The sequence below is a fragment of the Carcharodon carcharias genome, chromosome 8 (genome assembly GCF_017639515.1).
Source record: "Carcharodon carcharias isolate sCarCar2 chromosome 8, sCarCar2.pri, whole genome shotgun sequence".
In the NCBI taxonomy this organism is placed as follows: Eukaryota; Metazoa; Chordata; class Chondrichthyes; order Lamniformes; family Lamnidae; genus Carcharodon; species Carcharodon carcharias.
Window position 1 is genome coordinate 158,629,979 of NC_054474.1, and position 23,146 is coordinate 158,653,124.

General features: G+C 42.2%; 1 protein-coding gene across 8 annotated transcripts in view; it reads right to left on the minus strand.

Moving 5' to 3' along the window:
• gpr107 (G protein-coupled receptor 107) overlaps positions 1–23,146 on the minus strand; it is a 143,625-nt gene that overhangs the window by 45,532 nt on the left and 74,947 nt on the right. For 5 of the 8 annotated variants that reach the window (XR_005943722.1, XM_041193147.1, XM_041193146.1 and 2 more), the window contains exons 15-17: positions 21,958–22,007; positions 19,661–19,744; positions 10,419–10,540 (exon numbers count right to left, since the gene is read on the minus strand). Coding sequence is in view for 6 of the 8 variants with exons in the window: in XM_041193147.1 (XP_041049081.1) it covers positions 10,419–10,540; positions 19,661–19,744; positions 21,958–22,007 (256 nt within the window). In the remaining 2 variants the exon portion in view is untranslated. Of the gene's footprint in view, positions 1–10,414; positions 10,541–19,660; positions 19,745–21,957; positions 22,008–23,146 lie in introns of those variants that run through there. The other 3 variants (XM_041193149.1, XR_005943723.1, XM_041193151.1) reach the window with 3 other exon arrangements.

The window sequence follows — 23,146 nt, forward strand, 5'->3', positions numbered from 1 at the left end:
CAGAATGCGATGTTATGATGGTTTCTAGTTTCTTTAACAGAATAATTTCACCCTGTTAAGCTTTCCTCAAGTATGCTGAAAATGCCCAGCTCTACTTCACCACGACTTCTCTGGGCCCCTCCACTGTCTCTAAATTGTCAGATTGCTTATCTGACATTCAGGATAGAATGCTCAGAAATTTCGTCCAATTGAAAACTGTGACGATTAAAGCCATTGTGTCCAATCCCCAGCAGGTACAACGTCCCCTAGCTACTGGCTCAATCCCTCTTTTGGTAACTGTCTAAACTGAACCAGATTGGGGACCAGACATTTGACCCCGAGCTGAACTTCCAACTACAGTACCATCACGAAGACTGCTATACCATCACACAACTTCACCCCACCTCAGCTCATGTTTTGCTGAAATCCTCATCCTAGGCCTTTGTTACTCCCCAGACTTGACTATTCCAACACTCTCCTGCCAAGCCTCCCACATTCTAAACTCCATAAACTGGAGGTCATGTAAAACTCTGTTGTCCTTGCCCTAACGCTCACCAAGTCTGGTTCATATATCACCCCTCAATGACCTACACAAGATGTTCAGCAACATCTTGACTTTAAAATTCTCATCCTCGATTTCAAATCTCTCCATAGCCTTATCCCTCTGCAATCTACTCCAGCCCCACAACGCTCCAAGAAATATGCATTCCAGCATCCGCAGTTTTTTTGTTTTTATGCATTCCTCTAATTCTGGCCTCTTGAGCATCCCCTATTTTATTTGCTCCCCCATTGATGGCTGTGCCTTCAGCTGCCTAGTACTAAGCTCTGGAAGTCCCACTCTGAACCTCTCTGCCATTGCAACTCTCTTTCCTCCTTTAATACATTCTTTAAAACCTATCTCTTTGACCAACCTATTGGTCATCTGACCTAATATCACGTGACTCCCTCAAATTTCACTTCAAATGTTCCTGTGAAGGAAACACCTTGGAAAGGTTTATTATTTTAAAGGCACGATATAAGTACAAGTTGTTATTCTTTCCAAAAACTTCCTGTAACCTACAGGGAGTGTAAAATAATTGAAATTCTGTTCTTGACTACCTCTTAAAGGTGCCACTTTAATAATGATGTGTACTGCATGCAAATATTTAACATGGTGAAATTGCCCTGGTAAATCACTGACGCTGCAAGGACATTCAACTTATTTGTTGAAAGTGTGCAACCCAAAATCTGTGTGTTTTGAAGGCCCCTGTTTGACAGTAGAAAAATCAGATTGGGAATGAGGAGAATCATCCTGCTTTATGTACTTATATAAATATATTGCAACACAATGCAACAAAAACACAAACTAGATGCCAAGTGTCACTGGAGTAATTTGCATTTTATCTCTTCTATCATGGACAACACATTCCAGGCAAACACACATTAGAAACAAGTTTTGAAATGACAATGCAACTTCCTAACTGGTAGATTTTTACCAGTGAGGGAGTAGCAATCTACCAGTGAGGGATAGCAATTTTCTATGATTCACCATGTGTACTATCATCTAGGTCCAGGGACTTTAAAGGGCTGAGACATCCAAGTTCACCAGTTCTGAAGAAGGATGGTGAGCAGCCAACAGTGCACCAGCCACTTCTGAGTGTGCAGAACCCACACTTCTAGCCACCAAGCTCCTTCAATTTCTATTCAGGCTACCACACTGCAAATCATAGTCCCTGCCAGCCTCACCATTGCCACAGCTGCGTACTATTTCCCTCCTGGCCTATTACTCCTCACCTTTTACTCAAATTTGTCCCCTTTTTTTTATTCTTTCGTGGGATATGGGCACCACTGGCAAGGGCAGTATTTGTTGTTATTCTTAAATTGAGTGGCTTGCTAAGACATTGAAAAGGGCACTAAGAGTGGATTACTGTGGATCTGGAGCCACATGTAGGCCAGACCAGGTAAGGGTGGAAGATTTCCTTCCCTAAAGGACATGAGTGAACCAGATGGGTTTTTACAACAATCAATGAATTTTGTCATGGTCATCCATTACTGAGACTAGCTTTATATTCAAAATTTATTAATTATCCTTAAATTCCACCAGCTGTCATAGTGAGATTTGAACCCATGTGACTAGTGCTGTGACACTGCCACTACTAGTCCAGTGACATTACCACTACGCCATCTCCCCTAGTTTACAGCTGTGCCTTAAACTACTCCTTTCTTCACTCCAGTTCAATTTTAGTCTCTACAGGATATTTCCCATACAGCTTGCTACCCACTTCTGTTGCCAATTTCTGTGGAAACTCCCCAACTTGCAACTCATGTCTTACATCTCTAGGTTTCCCAGCTTTTTTCTTCAGCTGGACAGCAAGAAACATTTACCACTTCAGTGGTCCTGTTCTTCAGTCTCTCCAACTACCCAACACCAATGCAGATCACAGGCCACTAAGATAGCTCCCTTTGACCATGTCATCATCCTCCTCTTAAGACATGGCCAATCATTCATTGGTTCCTACAACTCCTATCCAATTCATCCACAATTCTAACTGATAGAAATGTTAATTGTAACTAAAGGCTGCTAGAACACATAACCCATTTCACCTTCACTTTAGCAACCATTAGGTTAAACTCTAAAAAGTAAATCACTTTTTAATGGAAAAAGGCTTGTGCATGGGGGCTTGGAATTTTTATGTATGGGTGGTTCGTCATCTTTTTGTATGTTGGAAGCACCATACTCCGAGTGTAAAGAGATCTCACATTTGCAAAGTTTGTTTATTGTGTCTATGTGGTGTCTTGCATTTTATGTATATGGGGATTTCCACTTCTATACAGTCAAAAAAAAGTTTTGACATGTACACCTGGCTCCTAAGATCAATAAGGTAGGAATAGAAGCTCCACTCAGACTCAAATAAGAAGCCAAGGCTGCAAGCAGTCTGATTGGAGTGGGACTAGTAGGAAGAGAACACAAGAGGCCTATGACAATGCAGTTTGCTGATTCAGCTGTCTCATTCATATTGAAATTAACAGTCATTTCAACTCTATATCACTCTATCATTGTTCATAAGTTTTCACTTCTGGCAAATTCTATTATGATAACGGGCATTATGTTCCACACTCACTAAATGCTATTCTCACATTCCCCAATGCACATTTTACACAGGAATGAAAACTGTTAGTCTCAACCCATGTTGCACTGTTGCTATTAGAAGCACCATATGGCAACCAACACATCCCACATTTTCTCACCAACCTCCTTCGACTCTTCCCCACCTGACAACCCCGTAACATTCAAACTAATCCGCAGAATAATACAGACAACAATCTGATGGGAAGACTCCACCTTTCTTTTCATGCGTTTTTGTCTAGTTTCCCTACATTTGTTTTATCTTTATCGAAGCAACATCAATGGGCAACAGGGCAAGCTACTGACCTCTCTGGACTTAGTCAATTCTTCAGCAGTGTTCTGAGAAGTTAAACAACCTGCCTTGCAACCTTCCATTCTTTCTTTGGGAACAGTTCCCAGCTTCTGTTGAATACTTTAATCAAATAGTGCAGACACATTTCACCGAGTGGACAGGTGCACGCAAAACTCCACCATTACTGGTGTTGTATCAGACAAGATTCTACTGTAATAAAATGAGCCCTATGTTCCTTTGTAACACTCTGCTTCAATCTTGTACAGTGATGTGTCAAACCATTTTAAAAAGGTCCAGACTCATTTCTGTCACTGCTTTCCAAGTCCAGTTAATACCAATGCAGGATGTCTAGGCAATGGATTAAAAAATATAAACCCAACTAAATGTTCTGTTCTGGAAATGAGGTTAACAATCTCACCTGTGGCAGGGCAGTATCTGAGCTACCAAGTCATCCTTGTACGTAATGGTACTCTGAAACGGACAAGCTGAATGTCAAATCTAGTAATTACTTATGCTCAATATAAATTTTTAATGGATTAATTAGATTATAAACAATTAATCAACACCTCCACAACTGTCATAATAATAATTCTTGGTGGGAGTGCAATTGTCAACTGTCTCATTAGCATTAAAATATAATTTTCTCCCTACAGAACAAGCCATTCAGCATGATCACTTTAAAGTGAATGAAGCTAGATTGGACGGCGGTGTTTGATCTGCGTTCAAACCCAGTCCAAGAAGATAGGATGAACAACTCCTGTTTGCTGACTTAAATAGTCCTATAAAAGATGACGTAAAGCATTCTCAATCTAGTTTCAACTAGTCATGGGATTATAGCATGAAAATTGTTCCTTAGTTCAGCTGTACATTGAATTATAAATGTAATACTAATCAGAAATGCCCCGAACATTATAAATTTAGAAAATTGTAAGAATTTGAGCAACAGGTTCCATGAACCTACTTTCTCACCCTATCCTTAATCACTTTTGCCTCCAAAGTACATTTAGTTGTTTTTGGAACTTATTTGTATTGACTCCTCCTGTGTCTTAACTGAGCAAATTATTCCTAACTTTTTTATCCTGAGGAGAGAAAAGTTCCTTTTCTGCTAACAGTATAGTCCCTAGGGTATGAGTCATTTACTGCAGTATCCAACTTAATTTGCACAAATTTAGGCAATCTTCTTCATAATCTCAAAGTATTCAATTTTTGCTTCAATTAAGTTTGCTGAATTTTGCAGAATGAAGATTTGTCACTAAATCGCTTGCGGAATGAAAAGTTGTAACTAAGCTCATTAATATAGAAAAATAAGTGAACAAGGCGCCCTCATGACAAGCAGATGGCAATATCAGAAACTTGCAACTCTGCTGAGTATTGTTTTATAATCTGTGAATTAATATGTTAACAACTCAGTACATTGTACAGATAATGAGACACCAATCATGGTTGATACTATTGTAGAAGACAAAAAGCCAGCAAAGAGAAAAACTGCTAGAAACACATAGCAAACAGAATCCACGAGAAAATGTTTCAAGTCAGTTCTAATGACCAGATACACTTGGAACATTGACCCATGATGCTGATTAGCTGCTGTGAATTTCTTGCATTTCTTTTTTATATTTCAGATTTCCAGTAGTGCTTTTATTTTCTCACAGGTGAACACTAGGTTACCTCACCAAGTTAAAACATGGGATGTTCAGTTAATCGAAGACCATACATTGGCTGTCTCTAATTTGTTACACTGCTAATCTAACATTCAGTACTGGATGAGCAGAAACTGCCTCCAACTAAATACTGGGAAGACCAAAGCCATTATCTATGGTTCCCACTACAAACTCTGTTCCCTACCCACTGACTCCATCTCTCTCCCTGAAAACTGAGAGTGAACCAGGCTGTTCGCAACTTTGGTGTCGTATTTGGCCCGGAGATGAGTTTTAAATTACATAACCGCTGCATCACCAAGATTGCCTACTTCTAACTTGTGACATCACTAGATTCTGCCCATGCCTCAGCTCATCTGCAAATGGTCTAATTTAACTTCAGGCAATTGCCATAGAGAGGGATGGAGTCGTTGGCTAGGGATTAAGCTTTTGATCATCTGTTCTACTAGCTCCATATGTAGCTTGATGTCAAATTCTGTTCTATTTGGGATGTTTGACTATAGTAAAAGTACTATATAAAAGCAAGCTGTCACTGTGTAAAACATGTGGGTTCCCAGAGGTCAACAATGTTTTCCTACTAGTTTTCGAGGATTGTTGGGTCTAAAAAGTCTGTTGGCCCCATTTCCTACACCATTGGTCCAGATACAATAACCTCAAAAAGTTTTTTGCCATTTTCCCAAGTTTCCAAAGGAACGGAGAAGAATGGGCTGCATTCCCAATGAGATAGTGGTTCAACGGCGTTTGTGAGTAACTGAGGCATAAAGTCCCAACAGATTTCAGGTTTGATCAAAGACATTCTAATGGGGAACCAGCAAATGTAACGTATTTGTATTTCCAAAAGGCTACTGATAAGGTACCACACATAAGGCGACTTAATAAGATAGGAGCCAATGGTGTTGGGGGTAGTATATTAGCATGGATAGAGGATTGGCTAACTACTAGAAGACAGAGTGTTGGGATATGGGTGGCATTTTCAGGATGGCAATCTGTAACTAGTAGAGTGCCAGAGGGATCAGTGCTGGGACCACAATTATTTACAATATATATTAATGATTTGGATGAGGGAAATGAATGTACTATTGCCAAGTTTGCGGATGACACAAAAATAGGTGGGAAGGCAAGTAGTGAGGATGACAAAGAGTCTACAGAGGGATATAGACAGGTTAAGTGAGTGGGCAAAATCTTGGCAGGTGGGATATAATGTGGGAAAATGTGAGGTAATGCACTTTGGCAGGAAGAATAGAGGAATTGAATATTACTTAAATGGAGAAAGACTGAATAAAGCTGCAGCACAGAGGGATTTGGGGGTCCTCATGCATGAATCCCAAAAAGCTAGCATACAAGTTCAGCAGGTAATAGGTAAGGCAAATGGAATGATGACCTTTATTTCAAAGAGAATGGAGTATAAAATAGGGAAGTCTTGCTAAAACTGTACACGGCATCACTTAGACCACACCTAGAATACTGTGAACAGTTTTGATTCCCTTACCTAAGGAAAGATATAGTGGCATTGGAGGCAGTCCCAGAGAAGGTTCACTAGGTTGGTCCTGGGTATGGTTGAGTAGGTTGGGCCTGTACTCACTGGAGTTTAGAAGAATGAGAGGCGACCTTATTGAAACATATAAGATCCTTAGGGGGCTTGACAGAGTAGATGCTGAGAAGTTGTTTCCCCTTGTGGGTGAGTCTAGGACCAGAGGGCATAATCTCAGAGTGAGGGGTCGTCATTTAAAACAGAGATGAGAAGGAATTTCTTCTCTCAGAGGGTTGTTAATCTGTGGAGTTCTTTACCACAGAAGGCTGTAGAGGCTGAGTTGTTAAGTATGTTCAAGGCTGAGGTAGACAGATTTTTAATTAGGAATCAAGGGTTATGGGGAAAAGGCAGGAAAGTGGAGTTGAGGATTATCAGATCAGCCACGATCTCATTGAATCATGGAGCGGACTGGATGGTCCGAATGGACTACTTCTGCTCCTACGTCTTATGGTCCACTGCAGCATCATCACAACCCTGACAGCAGCCTTTTACCCTCTCTGACCCAGAGGGGCACTGCAGAGAACAGTATTCACAAAAGGTGAAACCATAGGTAGCCAGGCTGTGTTAAAGCTGCAAATACTGCTTTTCCAAATTAAAACTGGAAAATGAAGAGTTTTAAACCAGAGTATTAACTTACTTTTTCTCTTTCAGATCCTGCTGTGTTTTTTTCAGCAATTCTGTTTTTAAATCAGGGAATGTAACAGCATGAGCCCAAAACCATTTACATAATAAAGATTTGCACAACAGGCAGATTGAAGACGATTCACACTCCAGCAAATAACTGCAACTCAGCCTAATGCTTGACATTTCTGCTTTGCTCAATAAGAGTCACAATTATATTAACTAAATTACTTCATTAAAATTAACATATGGAGGCGTGCGGAGCTTGCACCCCATCAGAGAAAATCATATCAGGGCATTTCTATGTTCTACTTACTCATTAACAGAGAAACAGTGTAAAATTAAACTGCACAATTAACTCATTACACTCTGAGCAATGTTTCTCCACCCACCAAAAGTTGACAGTACGGCAATCGGCGCTGGCATCACATGTCCATCAGCGCACTTCTTGTAGAATGAAGTGCAATGAAAGATTAAAAACTGCTACTGACATGTTAATATCAGCATTTTTATGTTGTGAAATCTGAACATTATAGACTTTTTTTTGCCAACAAGCTGTCTTGTTTTGGAGAGGGTGAGAGAAAGAATTGCAGGTTCACAGAAATACCCAATTCATCAGGCTCATGCACCATTCTTTGTGCACTGTTAACTGGCTACAGTACACATATATGCAATTGAATTTTGATATAATGCACTTGAACATCCACTGCCCTCAAGGATTTGGTCAAATTGTTGAGTTTCTTCAAACTTTGCGGATGGACATCTCACTCAGCAAACCACATCTGCCCTGGGCCCATTTACTGAGAGAAGATGGTCTCTTTCAGAGTAAACAATATTCCTTGCTTTTCATTTAAACTCAACATGGATTCAGAGCAGTAGTGAAACTCGAGATAAGAGACGATCTGTGGTGAGGTTTCACAGGATCAGAGTGAAATCAAGCTTAAAACAAAAAGGGGTGGGGAGGAGAACCTGATGCAGGCAACCACAGAGCCAAAATGAATAACAGATGGACGAATAAAAGCAGTTGTATGGCATTGACTGGAAGAGTACCTGTACAGAAATAGCTTCATAAAATATCAACTTAGAAGGGAAAGCTCCGCTTGAAACATCTCATTAACTTCTTTCAGATTACAAGTATGTAGCTTAGACATAGAAAAGTTTACACAGAGGCTTCTGATAGAAGCAAAACCATGAGAATTAAAGGTAGATTACTGCTAAGGAATTGCAGTCTGACAGGTGTCATGGCAGACAGGGAACAGCTGCTTGATGGAGGATTATAAGGTTGATGTCTGCAGCCAAGTTATTTCTAATTTACATAATGACCAAGGTGTAGAAGTCAAATTAAGCTTGTGAAATCTGCAGAAACAACATTAAAATGGCAAGCGCAAAAGGGATAAAGAATGCAGTTAATGATGGGGAGATTTTAATCAGTTGTGAAATTGCACAAGGGACAGATCAAATTCAAAGCTGCTAAATGTTTACTGGTGAAAATGAATGAGCCAAGTTTGCAATTCACAGAACAGGGACTTTTAGAAGCAAGCAAGAAGCATTAGGGTTGAACAGTATCCTCACCCCCTTCCAATGTTGACAAAAAATTGGTCCAGCAATTCAAAATGAAAATTGGATACATAGCCAGAAGAGTAATAAGTCAATAGGTGTAGGCCAAGGCTTTATAATGCAGTGGTTATAATACAATTGCCATATTCCAGACAACTGTGGACAACACACTTCAGCAAACATGTATTGGAGGAGGATGAAACAAAAAGCGATACAAATGTGTTCAAGTGTATAGGGATGAGCTTATGAGGAAAGGTTACAGAAACTCAAGCTAAAAAGACCTGTGAAAAAAATTAAAGGTGTATAAAATATTGAATTATTTAATACGAACACAGTAAATAGTTCTAGAGGGCATTATATATTAAATATGCAGCTCAATTTTCATGCAATACTCGTGTCAGTCATGTTCCAATGAGAAACCTTGTTATATTCAGAAATGGCACTGTGACAAGAATTTTCAGTATTAAGGGTGTCACACCCTATCAGATTCACCCACAACGGGTGGTACACACAATAGTTACTATTGTGCAGGTATTTGCCTGTGTGTTCTGATAGCCTTGCGTTTAAAATATTAATTTAAACTTTTTTCACAGTTGGAACAATCTCTCAAATGAAAATTAAATTATTAAATTCAACTTTTAATTTTTCACCCCTCAGCTGGCCTGCTCCCTCCCCCCTTGGCCTCCTCTTTAGGAGCATATTTTGAAACTAGCCATCTTGCTTTGCCTGAGGTTGTTATTTCCTGCTGGAGACCACCCACCTTCAGCATTTCTCAGACAGAACGAAGAATTTGGCATCAATTTGTAAAATTACGCTTCATTTAGTATGACACAGGATCCGCACAGGTGAACTACATGATATACATGAGTATTATTAATGATGCCTGTACCATACCCAACGAACAGAGACAATAAGCATCAGTTTCGAGATGTAACCCAAGAAGTGGAAATCAGCATCTAATAATAATTCAATGGTTCACTGCACATCATAATGGAGCCACCAATCACTCAATACAAAATGTTACAGACAGATTTCTGGAAGTTCCTGAATATGCAGTCACAAGAACAACAAAAGCCAGTAACTCTTAACATTCTGAAAGTGAAGGTTCAGAATGAAACTGCTTATCCCTATATAATCCCTCTGGCCCATCCCCAATTCTGAGAGCACTCAACATAATCCAATTCAAATTATTGCTTGCACTATATGTGAAAATCATGGCTTGCAAAGCTTCCCCTCCGAACATGATGATCCATCTTATTAAAATGAAATAAAGCAAACTCTGCAGGACCAACCTGGGATACAGCGCTTCACATTTATTGTAATTATCGAAGGCAACACCAGCTTCACATTCATTCTTGCAGAAGCTGGTGCCTCAGATAAGAACTTCCAGCGTCTTTAGCACCTGATTCCTGTGGTTCAGTGGCCTAGCCAAGTCCTTCTTACATTGATCAGGCTAAGTCGTAATCATTCAAGTCTTCAATACAGTGAAAGTGAAAAAAAAAGAATTTTGCCTCATTTGTTCTCTTTCTCCCTCCCACCCTCATTCCAGAGGTAATCATGCAGGTTAATACGGACATTGAAACAAGCAAGCAAGTCTGTCACAGTCACTAAGCACAAAACGACATAAAGCAACTGTTCTGGTTGAAGGTAAAACTTTAAGCTGAAATTACTTACACTTCATCCATCTCTACATCTTCCTCATTCTGAGGTAGTTGAAGATAGGGATTGTCTGAAGCCGGTCGGAACTTGTAGCCCGTCAAGCAGAAGAATATGAGTGTGGCAAGTTCATCTAGGAACTAAAATTAATAGAACCTTTATCAGAAAATAATGCAATGGATTTTGGATCAATGAATGTGAAGTTCCTGAGCTCTGAAAACTTGATGCCTAAAGTTGCACTTTCATTCAAGTTTGTGTTCTTAATCCAGAAATGTACATAAAAGATTAATTACATTTTTTCTAAATTTTAACAACATAAAAAGCAGAATTTATAAAAATGAAAACATATTCTCCAAAGCTTCAAATTTTTCAAACAATTAAGACACTTGATAATTAAAAAACGCTATTACAAAGCAAGTGGTTTTCACCATTTCTCTATTACTAGGTCGCAGTGTCCCTTAAGTATTTTCCCTTTCCGCCATTGCTGTCCCCTCCCCATTCCACAGCTTCAAGGTTGACAATCATCTTTATGCACATGATTTCTACTGAAGTTTAATAATAACTCTTGTGATGCTCATTTTTTTGTTTTAAACTGCTTGCTTCACAATGTTTTCAACAGAGGCCTGTGACTAAATTACCCAACCTCTAGTTTAAGGGTATTGTGAGGGGCAGGCAAAAAAAGTCCCAAATTGGTGAATGGGGCAAAATAATTGTAGAAGAAACCTTACCCTTCCTTAAAAAACATGGCCAAAAAAGAAGCACTCTCTTGTTTAGGGCCAATGGGACACCTGGAAGAATGGCATAATGCCACAGCAGAACACAGCAGAGATACACAATGGGGATTCAAAGAAAGACCATGACAGCCCTGACTCTCTCTACCTTTCTGCAGGATCCTATAATCTTATGTCGCAAATATCGGTGACAGTTCCCCTGATAGTCTCCTGAATTAAAAAGGTCTCTTCTCTAGAGGTGTGACATAGGACCAAACAATCATAGTATGAGGCTCTGATCTTGTCGGTGATATCAGTTATAAGGGAAAGTTAAATTTCATAATTAAACTAATCATCATAAGTAAACTAAATTAACATAACTCAGGAAGACATCACTTTTAGCAAAACAGGCACATTCTGCAAAATCGGTAATGTAGAAAATAATCATTTAAGGGCAGCATTTCTAAATTAATTAATTTGCATATTTAACTTTCAAAACATGTTTCTCTTATTATAACAAGTATATTTCAGTTCCAATGGTTGTGTTATTAAACAATTACTCCAAATAATGTCATAAATCAGTCTTTAAAAGGTAGCATGCATTATATCATTTTTCTCTTATGTTGTATAATTTTGTCAGCTTTCTCCTCCTCCTCTTCCTTGATGGGATTGACTCGAATTCCCATAGCACCCTTCAAAAACTCACTTTTTTTTTCTTTCACGGAACGTGGGCATCACTGGCTAGTCCAGCATTTTTATTGCCCATCCCTAATTGCCCTATAACCGAATGGCTTGCTAGGCCATTCCAGCGGGCAGTTAAGAATCAACCACAAGAGTCAACATGAACTCACATGTAAGGGTGGTGGATTTCCTTCCACGAAGGGCGTTAGTGAACCAGATGTGTTTTTACAACAATCACTGCAACTAGCTTTCAATCAAAGATTTTAATAAATTGAATTTAAATTCCACCAGCTGCTGTGGTGGGATTTGAACCGCTGCTGCCAGAGCATGAGCCTGGACCTCAGGATTACTGGTCCAATGACATTATCACTAAACCGCTGCCTGGAAAGGCAAGAAATCTAGACCACAAATCGAGACAAGAAAGTTTAGAAATCTGTAATAGGTGGATACAGATTGGATCTGTAGGGCTCAGTTACATACCCACCTTTACCACTGAGCCAGTGGAGGAGCAGTCGAAAATGGTTTTAAATTTTATAAGATTAACAAGCTGCATAACCTGTAAACTAGGCCATCTTCAATCACATATCTATGATAAAACTAGGGAATGAATAAGGAACTGGCTATAGCATCAAAATCAGTAGATTAGAGAAAAATGTCATGGGAAGAGGAAGATCAGAGAACTTCCCAGGGATTGGTGTTAGGGCCACTAGAGTTTGTAATGTTGATCTACAATATGGGTTCAGAAAGTCAAATGCAAATTGGTCAAATTTTCAAACAAATCAAAAACAAGGAAAACAAAAAGTTTCTTTCAAGCTAGGAGTAATCTCAGTTGACAGCACTCTTGTCTCCAAGTCAGAAAGTTGTGGGTTGAAGTCCCACTTCAGGACTTGAGTACAGAAATCAAGACTGTACTGAAGACATTCTACACTTTTGGAGGAGCCATTTTTTGGATGAGACATTAAACCGAGGCCCTGTCTGCCCTCTAAGATGGATGCAAAAAAAAAAAACCCATGGCACTATTTTGAAGAGCAGGGAAAGTCCTGGCCAATATTTATCCCTATCACATCACAAAAACAGATTATCTGGTCATTATCACATTGCTATTTGTGGGAGTTTGCTGTGCACAAATTGGCTGCTGCATTTCCTGCAGTGCAAGAGTGACAACACTTCAAAAGTACTTAATTGACTGTAAAGCGCTTTGGGACATCTGGCGATCATGATAGGTGCAATATAAATGAGAGTGTTTCTTTCTTTCTTGGGAGGAACCATGGTATCAGGAGAGGCATCCCAGAAATTACACAATGAGTGATAAATTATGTAAATCGACAGATGAATTTTAACACAGACAAGTGTAAATGATTCATCCAGGATGGAAAAATGGGCCAGACATGTACTCCATGAAACTGTTATAACTGCCAAGGAAGAAAGTGAAAGAGGTCTAGGAATCTTCATAGACTCAACAGGTGGAATTCTCCATAAATGGGGCTAAGTGCGGTGGTGGGTGTTTTTGGCAGTGCTGGAATGGCGTGAACTTGCACTCGATTTTGTGCTTGGAGGCTCATTAATTATGCAAAGGCGCGTATCGGTTTGAATCAGCTGGCGGGTCAGGAGTTCATTTGTGTGGCTGCTGTCAGCTGGTGCGTTCGAAGGTCTGGGCACCATATTTAAAGGCCAGTCCAATACACAATCTCACTCTCTTCAGCCCACCAGAGATGTCTAGTGGCCAGAAGAGGAAGGCCAAGAGCCTCAAGAAGGAGGCAGCACCCTCATGTACCGGGCCCTCGAGGCCTTAATCAGAGGGGTGCAGGCACAAAGGCACACATTCTAATCCAAGATGGCTGCAGGAAACACAGCAGCCTCACCTCTCCGGCCTGGGTGGTCACTGTGGAGGTCAGCACAGCTGACAACCATGCCTGAAATGCCAGTGCAGGAAGAGGATGAATGATCTCATCCGCTATGCCAGGGTAAGTCATCCTTCAGCTCCCTCCAATATCAAACTCTGATCATGGCATCATGCACGCAAACAGCTACTCTCTTCAGGGATCTCACACAACCATTAGCAGGGGACACATTTATACACTCTTTCTCTCACCAAGACTTTCACTTCACCATCATCCCATCTATCATGTTGCTCAAGTTCCATCCTCTGGCTCTTCTGGGGAGGGCTCAGCACACACCCAACCTTTGCTCCCTCCCTTCTCATCACATGCTTTTCTTTTTCTTCATACAGGCCAAGCTGGCACACAACTGGCATGAGAGATCACAGACCGGAGAGGGATGGCCGACATCATTGTCCTCAATGAATTTGAGGCTGCTGCAGCCAAGCTGGCTGGGGAGGACAGGAATCACTCTCGTGGGGAGGATTGGCCTCTCTCACCAACCTAGCACTGATCATAGCTCCAACACTTCATCAAATCCAGACATTCACAGTGAGTCACATGCAAGTCCTATCTAACTCATGCTCATTAACTGAAACTCTATTTTCTATTTTCTGGGCAACAGCAGATCAAGACCCTCAAACCAGTCCAGCACCAGTGTGAGCTCACAGATTTTACCCAAAGAGGAAGCTGCAGAAGAATCGTTACGACACTCACACGAACCCTCCACCAGTTCAGAGAGACACACGTCAGTGGGGCACAGCTGTAGATTAGGCTCTGCCTCACTTTCTAGGGAACACCTCACCGGCGCAGCCCCCCAGCAGTCGGAGGCAGGGACAGCCCAGGGCTCCAACACTTGGAGGGCTGCTGGAGACCAGCCGCCCACTCAGTCCAAGTCAGATGATGAACCTCTGCAAGTGGCCAAATCAATGCTGCAGATGCAATGAAAGGTGGCAGAACATCAGGCAGAGATTCGACAGTCACTCAGCAAAGTCGAGCGAACGATGGAGGAATCCGTCCGCGTTCTGTTTGATGTTGTGGCCCCAACATGCGAGTGCCTCAAGGTCACCATGGGAAGGCAGGCGGCCACCATGAAGACCTTGGTCCAGCAGGTCTTGCCAGATTTTCACTCGGCCCTGCACTCCATGGTTATGCACCCTGGTGGGTATCATCAGGATGTAGGCGACATGGGGATGAGGCACTTTGACCCTCCCCTCCAGGTACACCATCTCCTGCAGGAGTCAGGGCAGGGCCCTCGGGCATCCACAGGGAAGATGAGTGTCAGCTGGACCTCCCAGGGGCTTCCTCTCAATACTCCAAGGGTGTGCAACCGCTCATAGCCCCCTCTGTCTGTGACCCTATCTACGGTAATTTCTCAGGCTGCCGAAGACACTTCTGCCCCGAGCAGGTGACACTTATCAGGCAGGAGCCCTCCAGTCCTCGGACCACCAGAGGCTGTCCACCAAGGTCATCACAGGCATCAGGATGTAGCAGTCAGCGGGCTGCCTCCACCTCTGCAATGGATATCAGGGCTGCACCCAGGCGTAGTGTTGGAGTTAGGAAAGTTAAGAAAAATTGATGGCACTTTTGGGTCACAGGTGTGCTAGACATGTAAATAAATTGCACTTTTGTTACTACATTTGATGGTTATGTGAATGTTCCTGTTAACTGAAGGCATTGTGATTTTGTATTTTGGAATCCTCTTATTTAGAGATTTAGCTTTGTTCCCACTCAATGAGTGTCCCACTGCGAAATTCATATTCCTGTGATGTCAACCTCAGTTGAACTAGTCTCTGCACCCCTTGTGTGATGTCAGGGAGATATGTTTAAATCTTCATTGGACATGTCTGATATAAGCGTTTCTTACCCTTCTTTCTCAAGAAACTCCATTGAGTGAGGGCAGCTCATCAGCATTGATATTCTGGCGGCATTTGCCTCTTCAGAAGAAAAGACATGCACAGGAGGAGGAGATCCCTAGGAATGTCCACATCTCAGTCGCAGCCGTGTTTGTATCGTTAGATGGCGGCAAAAGTTCAAGTCTTCTCCCACATCTCTCTTTTTCTGAAGTGGGTTCTCAGTTCCCAGAGTCAGCTCACTCACAGAGCCCCATAGACCAAAGCAAAGATCATGGCCTGGCGAATCATGAGGTCAGAGCGTGCAAGTGTGAATGCGGGACTTGGTCTCACTGCAAGTGGTGGACACCTCCTGAACTGAAAGAAAATAGCATTGAAGGCTAGGAGAGATGTGGCTATATTCTCTTACATAACTTTATTCTTCCTGGAACCTGTCAGCAATTAATGTATCACGAGCACATCTTCATTCCTCCATGGTGTGATCACGTTGATACTGACCCTCAGCAGCCTCACGGGGTTCCTGGGCCTCCAGATCTTCATTCTCCGATGAGCTTTCATCCTCCTCCAGGTCATCCTCTGGCAGGGGTTTGGCACTGCCAGACTGTGAAGGGCGCAGCACCCTGCGATGATGTGGGAAACCCTGTTGGGAGTGTATTGTAGTGAGCCACTTGAGTGGTCCAAACATCCGAAGCACATCTTCAGAAGCCCTATGGCCTGCTCTATAAGGGAGTGTGTGGAGCAGTGAGCAGCGTTGTATCACTCCTCGGAATGACTCTGAGGGTGATGCATCGGTGTCATCAGCCAGCGTTTCAGTGGGTACCCCTTATCTCCAAGCAGCCAGCCTTGCAGGTGTAATGGCCCCTCGAAAATCTTCGACACATGGGAGTGGCTCAGGATGTAGGAGTCATTGCAACTCCCAGAGTACCATGCACAAACATGCAATATGTGCTTCTGGTGATCACACACCAGTTGTACATTGATGGAATGATAGCCCTTGCGGTTTATAAACATTGGGGCCTGCTGCCATGGAGCCCATATAGCCACATGGGTGCAATCTATTGAGATGGCGGCGAAGCTGGTGAATCTTGCAGCCTGGCTATCTTCATCCAGAGCAAACCTGACATAATGATAGGTCTTCTTGTAAAGGGCATCAGTGAACTCCTTTATGTGTTGCGGACTGAGAGACGCTGCACAGGTCCCTGTTGATCCTTGGAAAGACCCAGAGGCAAAGAAATTTAGCACTGTAGTCACCTTCAAAGCCACTGGCAGGAGATACCCTCCAACTCCATGTGGAGTCAGGTCTTCATGAAGAATGTGGCATATGTGATGTACCCCAGAGCTCAGGACAAGTGCAGACGTGCACAGCATTGCTTCTCACTCATTTGTACACAGGAGACGCTTCTATGATAAACACCAGGTCTGGTGAGTCAGGGGCTCTCCCCTGACCCTCCTGTTCATGCTCTGATTCCGCTTGACCATGCCCTCCTGCTGGAACTCTGTGCGAAATCGCCTCTCCCTCCTTCGCTTCCTCCATTGCATTAGGATCCTGACAAAGGCAGCATTGAGCCCTGGATCCATATGCGCTTGTGTCTTCTCTCTGAAAGAAAACATTGAGGACATTAATCATTATAGGGGCAAGAAAGTGAAGCTCAGAAGATGGCACATTTGGAAACTGTAAGGGTCCATAGTTTTTCCTGCCCTACTTGCATGGTGGCTGATGCCACCTTGTCCCTGAGATACCAGCACATATATTGAGGTGATCAAGAATGCATCGCAGATATGTCACATCTTGGGCCCTACATGGGATGCTAAAGTTTCAGTGAGATGAGTGACCCAACCTAGCTCTGTGCTCCAATCTCTGATGTGGCATACTAATGACCAATCAGTTGCTCATGGTTAATGAGTGGATGCCCTTTGACCTGTTAGGAGTGTCAATTCTGGTGAACATGTGACAGGCCTTCATTGATGGAATGCCATACATGCTTCACTATTGCCTGCATTCCCAAATTCTACATTCCTATGTGTTACTCTCGAGATGCAGCAACTGTGATGTGAAGCCATTGAGTTCTGAGTAGCCCCTTAACAGTGCTAATGAAGCCATTGGCTTTCATCACAATGAGGTCTTCCTCCTTTCTTTCTAAGCAGAATCCTGCTCACTCCTGCAGCAACAAGGGATTAGAGAGCGATCCCAGAAAGGCCCCACCTTGTGTTCACCATTCCCTGACTGCCATTCCACAGCCTTCTCTCCCCATTGTCCCCCTAGCGTTCGCCCTTCCTTCTGACTGCTATTCCATAGCCTTCCTTCCCCGTCGCCCCCATGCTCACCCTTCGCAGGGCTGCCATTCTACAGTCTTCCTTCCCTGCTTCCCCCCTCGTGTTCATCAACCCCACCCTCGCCTCATAGCCCACCCCCAGTTGAAATCTTAGTTCCTGAAAGTGCAGACCTGCATGAGCACCACAGCACAGCGGTGTTCCTCGGGGCAAAGTAGGCAAAGAGCAGGGGCAAACCAACCCTACAGCCCCAGCAGAGTGGCATTTATCACAACAAGACCAACATTGCGCTATGGCTGGTAGGCTGTGTATGTTCCACTCACCTCGAAGTTACCAGCGAACTGAGGTCCGACTTGTGCACGCCAGCCCTTTTCAAACGGATTTGAGGTTGACGTAAATCCTCGCTGGCGTGACACAAGATTGGAAGGCCTGGCAAGATTCTGGCAAGCAGCTGACATGTTAATGAATGGGTTATGGCATTCACGCCACCAGTCAGCAGGATAATCGACCCGCCATGAACACACAATCGGGAGAATTGGAACCTATTTTTACGACAGTGGATTTGCGACTTTTTGCCTGGCACTGGATTCTCCACTCTCACCCACCATGAAACATGCTGCAGGTGGGATGGGAGCATTCCACCCAACATGTCCAACCATTGCTTTGCAACAAATCAACTGAGCCAATAGAATGTTGAACAATATCATGAGGACAGTGGAACACAATCAAGAAAATTACAATCAAAACTGACAGTGCTCTGGTCAGACACCTTGCAACTCTGTCCAATTCGGTCAATGAAATGCTGAGGAGACACTCAAGCACTGGAGGCAGTGCAAAGAGCTGTGAGGCTGATCTTCTTGTGTCAAAGGTTTGAGTTAGGAAGAAAAACTTGGCCTTTTCTGTCTTAAAAGGAAGTTGCCTGAGAAGTAATCTTGCTGAGCCACAGGAGGTATTAGTCAGTGTGGAAAAGGTAAATCTGGATAATTAGAGTGTAAAACAAGTAAATACAGGTCCAAATTAGTAAAAGGCCAAAATAACGCTGGTATCAGGGATGTACTACTTCACACAGAGTACTCAACACATGGAAGGGATAGACTAGTGAAGTCAAAAACCTTTGAAAAATTGAATAAATAACTGGATGTTACAATGACTACCTTTTAGGCTATTTCTGGATGAATAAACTGAGATTGGCCAAATGCCCTGCAATCAACTTCTGATAAAGCAGTAAAACGCAATATGTCATCACCTCCTGCCCCCTTCCTTTCTCTTTCGATTCAGTAGAAATCCTGAACAACATTATAAAACAAGTCAATTTTCTCTTGATTGATTGAATCTGAACTGCAATAGCAAGCAACCCCATGACCAACTCATCTACATTTCACCAACTTTAACTTTAACACCTATGTGTTCTATTGTACTATTGTCGTTGACATCTTTTGATGATCTGCTTCTATCACTGCTTGTTTGTCCCTACAACCACACCCCCCCACCTCCCCCCCCCCCCCCCCCCCCCCCCCCCACCCCCCACCTCTCTGTCTCTCTATCTCTCCGCCCCCCACACACACACCTTAAACCAGCTTATATTTCAGCTCTTTCCTGGACTCGAACTCAAGTTCTGTCGAAGGGTCATGAGGACTCGAAACATCAACTCTTTTCTTCTCCGCCGATGCTGCCAGACCTGCTGAGTTTTTCCAGGTAATTCTGTTTTTGTTTTGGATTTCCAGCATTCGCAGTTTTTTTGTTTTTATTTTTTTGTTTTCATCTACATTCTTGCGTTACAATATAGAATACAGTAAGAAAGGCCTCGGAAAAAAATAATTAACTAATTTCTTTTGGTGAAAGTCAGGCCAAATGATGAGTGTACTTACCTGATAGAGCCATTTCCATTGGAAGGGCACAATGATTTTGATCAGAATTGCTATGATTCGTGTAAAATAAATGTAACACACAATCTGAAAGACAAAAGAAGCAAAATTAGCATTTTAAAAACAGCATCATGACAGGCTAAACCTGGCTGAGTGTACATTTCAACGTATATTCCTCATTTAAATTCTAATTAGCACTTAATCTAATTAGTGGAGATATTCATGATAAAGTGGGGTACTGCAGGAATAGCAAAGGATGTCATGGGATTCTCTGGAACTAATAATCTAAAAGCAATGATAACATTTGAAGTGCATGATCTCAATTCAGAACATTTAAAGTTTAAATAGTTACTAGAGTTACAGCTGCTGAACATATTGTCCAGTTTGTAAAATAGTGGTTTACTTCAAAATCATCACTAAACATAACTCAATTCAATTGTGACTAACTGATCTCAGCTGGGCAGGGAAGTGGGCTGTTATAACTGGCTACAGTATCTGTGGGCTAAGTAAAAATAAAATCAGCTAGGATTCCTGCTCCTGATCCCCATCAAGTGGCCCCCAACTAAAAGGGGCACACGGGTGGTCATTAGTGAGAAAACTATTAAGGTAACATTCATGGTTGAGTATGTTACCTATATTTGTTGCTGGGATCCATGCATTAAGGATGATTACTTGAATGAGGTATTGGGCTGAAGGCTCCATAGATTTCCACCATAAAGCCACACCTTCAAGTGAAGGGAGAAAATTGGGAGACAAAAAAAAAAGTGCAACTTTTCAAACAAATTAGGAATGGTAAGTCAACAGTTCTGTCGAAGGGTCATGAGGACTCGAAACGTCAACTCTTTTCTTCTCCGCCGATGCTGCCAGACCTGCTGAGTTTTTCCAGGTAATTCTGTTTTTGTTTTGGATTTCCAGCATCCGCAGTTTTTTTTGTTTTTAAGTCAACAGTAGGGCCTTACTCTTTTAAACTAATATGCAACGATGCACTTCTAACAGAACAATATATTTTACAGGGCACCTTGGAGCTCTTCCTAAAATTATTCTGGAAAGCAAATTAAAGGACATGATTTCTAAATCCTATTAAGTACTCAAACCAATTCTCTTTCAGGAATCTATTTAACAGGTAAAGGCTTATAGAAAGCAAAAATGTAGATATTTACACTTGACTGAACATAAGTGTGTTGACATTCGTACTTCCAAGGTTTTGTCTGCTAGCACTGAGTTTTATAGCATGAGTTAATTGGAGCAGATTTTAACATCAGTCCCTACTGAATTTATATTATCCAAGCGCTAAGACAGGCAATGCTGTTACGCCAGCAACAGATTCAAAAATAAAGCAGCTCAGAAGGTGCTACAAGATTCCAAGTATCATAAGATTCAGCGCTAGCCAACAAGCAAATTCTGTGGGGATCCAATTGTTTATAATAACTATGTCTGTGCGAAGGCAGCTGGGAATTTAGAGAAAGAAACTGACTGTCTGGCTCAAAACAGATGTTTGGATAGATCTAAAGAGTTGGTGTAATTCTGAAGTCTATCACTCTGGGACAAATGATTGGGCAGGCAAGGGTAATCTGAAACCCAAAAATGGGTGAATTTTAGTCGAAAGGGAAGAGACAGACAGACAGAAACAAAGAAGCATGAGAGAGAAGGAAAGAACGTAAACCCACTTCAAACTCACCCACTTCCAGTTTTAATGGAGACGGGATGAGGGACAGGTGACCAGTCCACCACTCTCATGAGGAGGGTTGGTCATTAAAACCTTTTAAATAGGCTGTGAGCCATAATTTTATCAAGGTTTGTATTTCTGGCTGCTATCATTCAGGTTTCTCTGGCCTCGGGAATCCTTTCAGGTAAAAGGGTGTGAGAAAGCCTGGATCCATAAAGTTAAGTGTCTTTATAGCCATGCGTGTGGCCAGGTACAACAATCTGCCATGTAAACACCCCGGCCTCCAAGATCTCGCCCCAAACCAATCTCTCTCCATCGCTGACAGTTCCCCTACCACTGCCAAACAACAACCCAGAATCCTGGTCTGTCACCTTCCTGATCGCCCTGCCGACATGCTCCACCCAATCACCCCATCATTCCACCCTGAACTAATCTAAGTTTCTCCTTAGCTGTGGTCTTTTCTGGAGCCTTCCTCACCTGACAGGTAGTCAAACATGTCAATTAGGCTGGCAAGCTGGAAAAATGCCCCGCATTTCCTGACCATAATTCCTGGTGTCAGTGCTTTTTACTTGAGTGCTTACCCTAGCATCATTGTTTCCTTTCAATCATACCAACAGGATGAGCTAAAACTTACCATAACATAATAATGTCTGAAAAGCTTCAGTTTCGCCAAGTTAACTGCAGCTGTAAGAAGACAATGAGAGGAAAAAAAATAATAGGATCCTAACACGAATTAAACTGAGAATCAAAATACAACATCAGTCCTAGCAACTTTGAGAAGAAATTTCTTACTACATATTTCATGTCCATTTCTTTACATGGGTGGTTGTTTTGCTAGCTACCATTCTCCCTTGCTTACTTTTTTAATAAACAGTCAAGACCCACAGCAAAAGATACCATCAAAACTGAACAGGATAGGAGAAAAGGTGTGTTACATCTTTGATCCTAAAAGCCCATAGATTGTAGAGGGAGGAGGTCTGAAGGTGAAGAATTATACAGTTTTGAAGTCACAAAGTCAGACAGGCAGACATTCAGTCCATTGAGTCTATGCTGGCTCTCTAATCCAATCAGTCCCATTCCCCCACTACCCCATGGTCCTGCAAGTTTATTTCTCTCAGGTGCCCATCCAATTTCCTTTGAAATCATTGATCGTCTCTGTTTCCACCACCCATGTAGGAAGCCTGTTCCAGGTCATTACCACTCGTTGCATAAAAAAAGTTCTTCCTCATATTCCCCCTGTATCTCTTGCCCAAAACCTTATATCAAATCTCCCCTCAATCTCCTTTGCTCCAAGGAAAGCAACCCCTGTGGGAAAGAATAAATCAGGGCAGGCTGTGGTGGAATAAGTATTTATTCCAACCCAAGTGATAATGCAAGAGCAAGAGAGTCTGTAGATCTTAGGTGAATGAAAGTGGAAAATTCGGAGGTGCATTAATCATACAAGAACCAAGTGCACCTATCACATATAATAACACAACCTCTAAACTAAATCCTAACCAATGCAAACACTAAGGCTATAAGGACTGATGCATCAGGAGCATGCTTCTAAAGTGCTGTGTTGTCTCTATTGACAGGAGCCCATGTAAACAGCATATTGTATCTCCAGTCATCTATGAGGGATTCAAAAGGAAGGAAGGAAACAAATGGCCTGTCAGCCAGTGTATCTCTGGTTCTGTGTTACGCAGATGGTAAAACTTGGTTGTGGCTGTTTGACATGATGGTTAGTAGGTTACAAGTCAGCAGGTGCTTAGCCTCTTCACATTGTTTGTGACTGAAGATCTGCGCTGAGCTATTCCCTGGGCAGCTGTGTGCCACAGATAAGA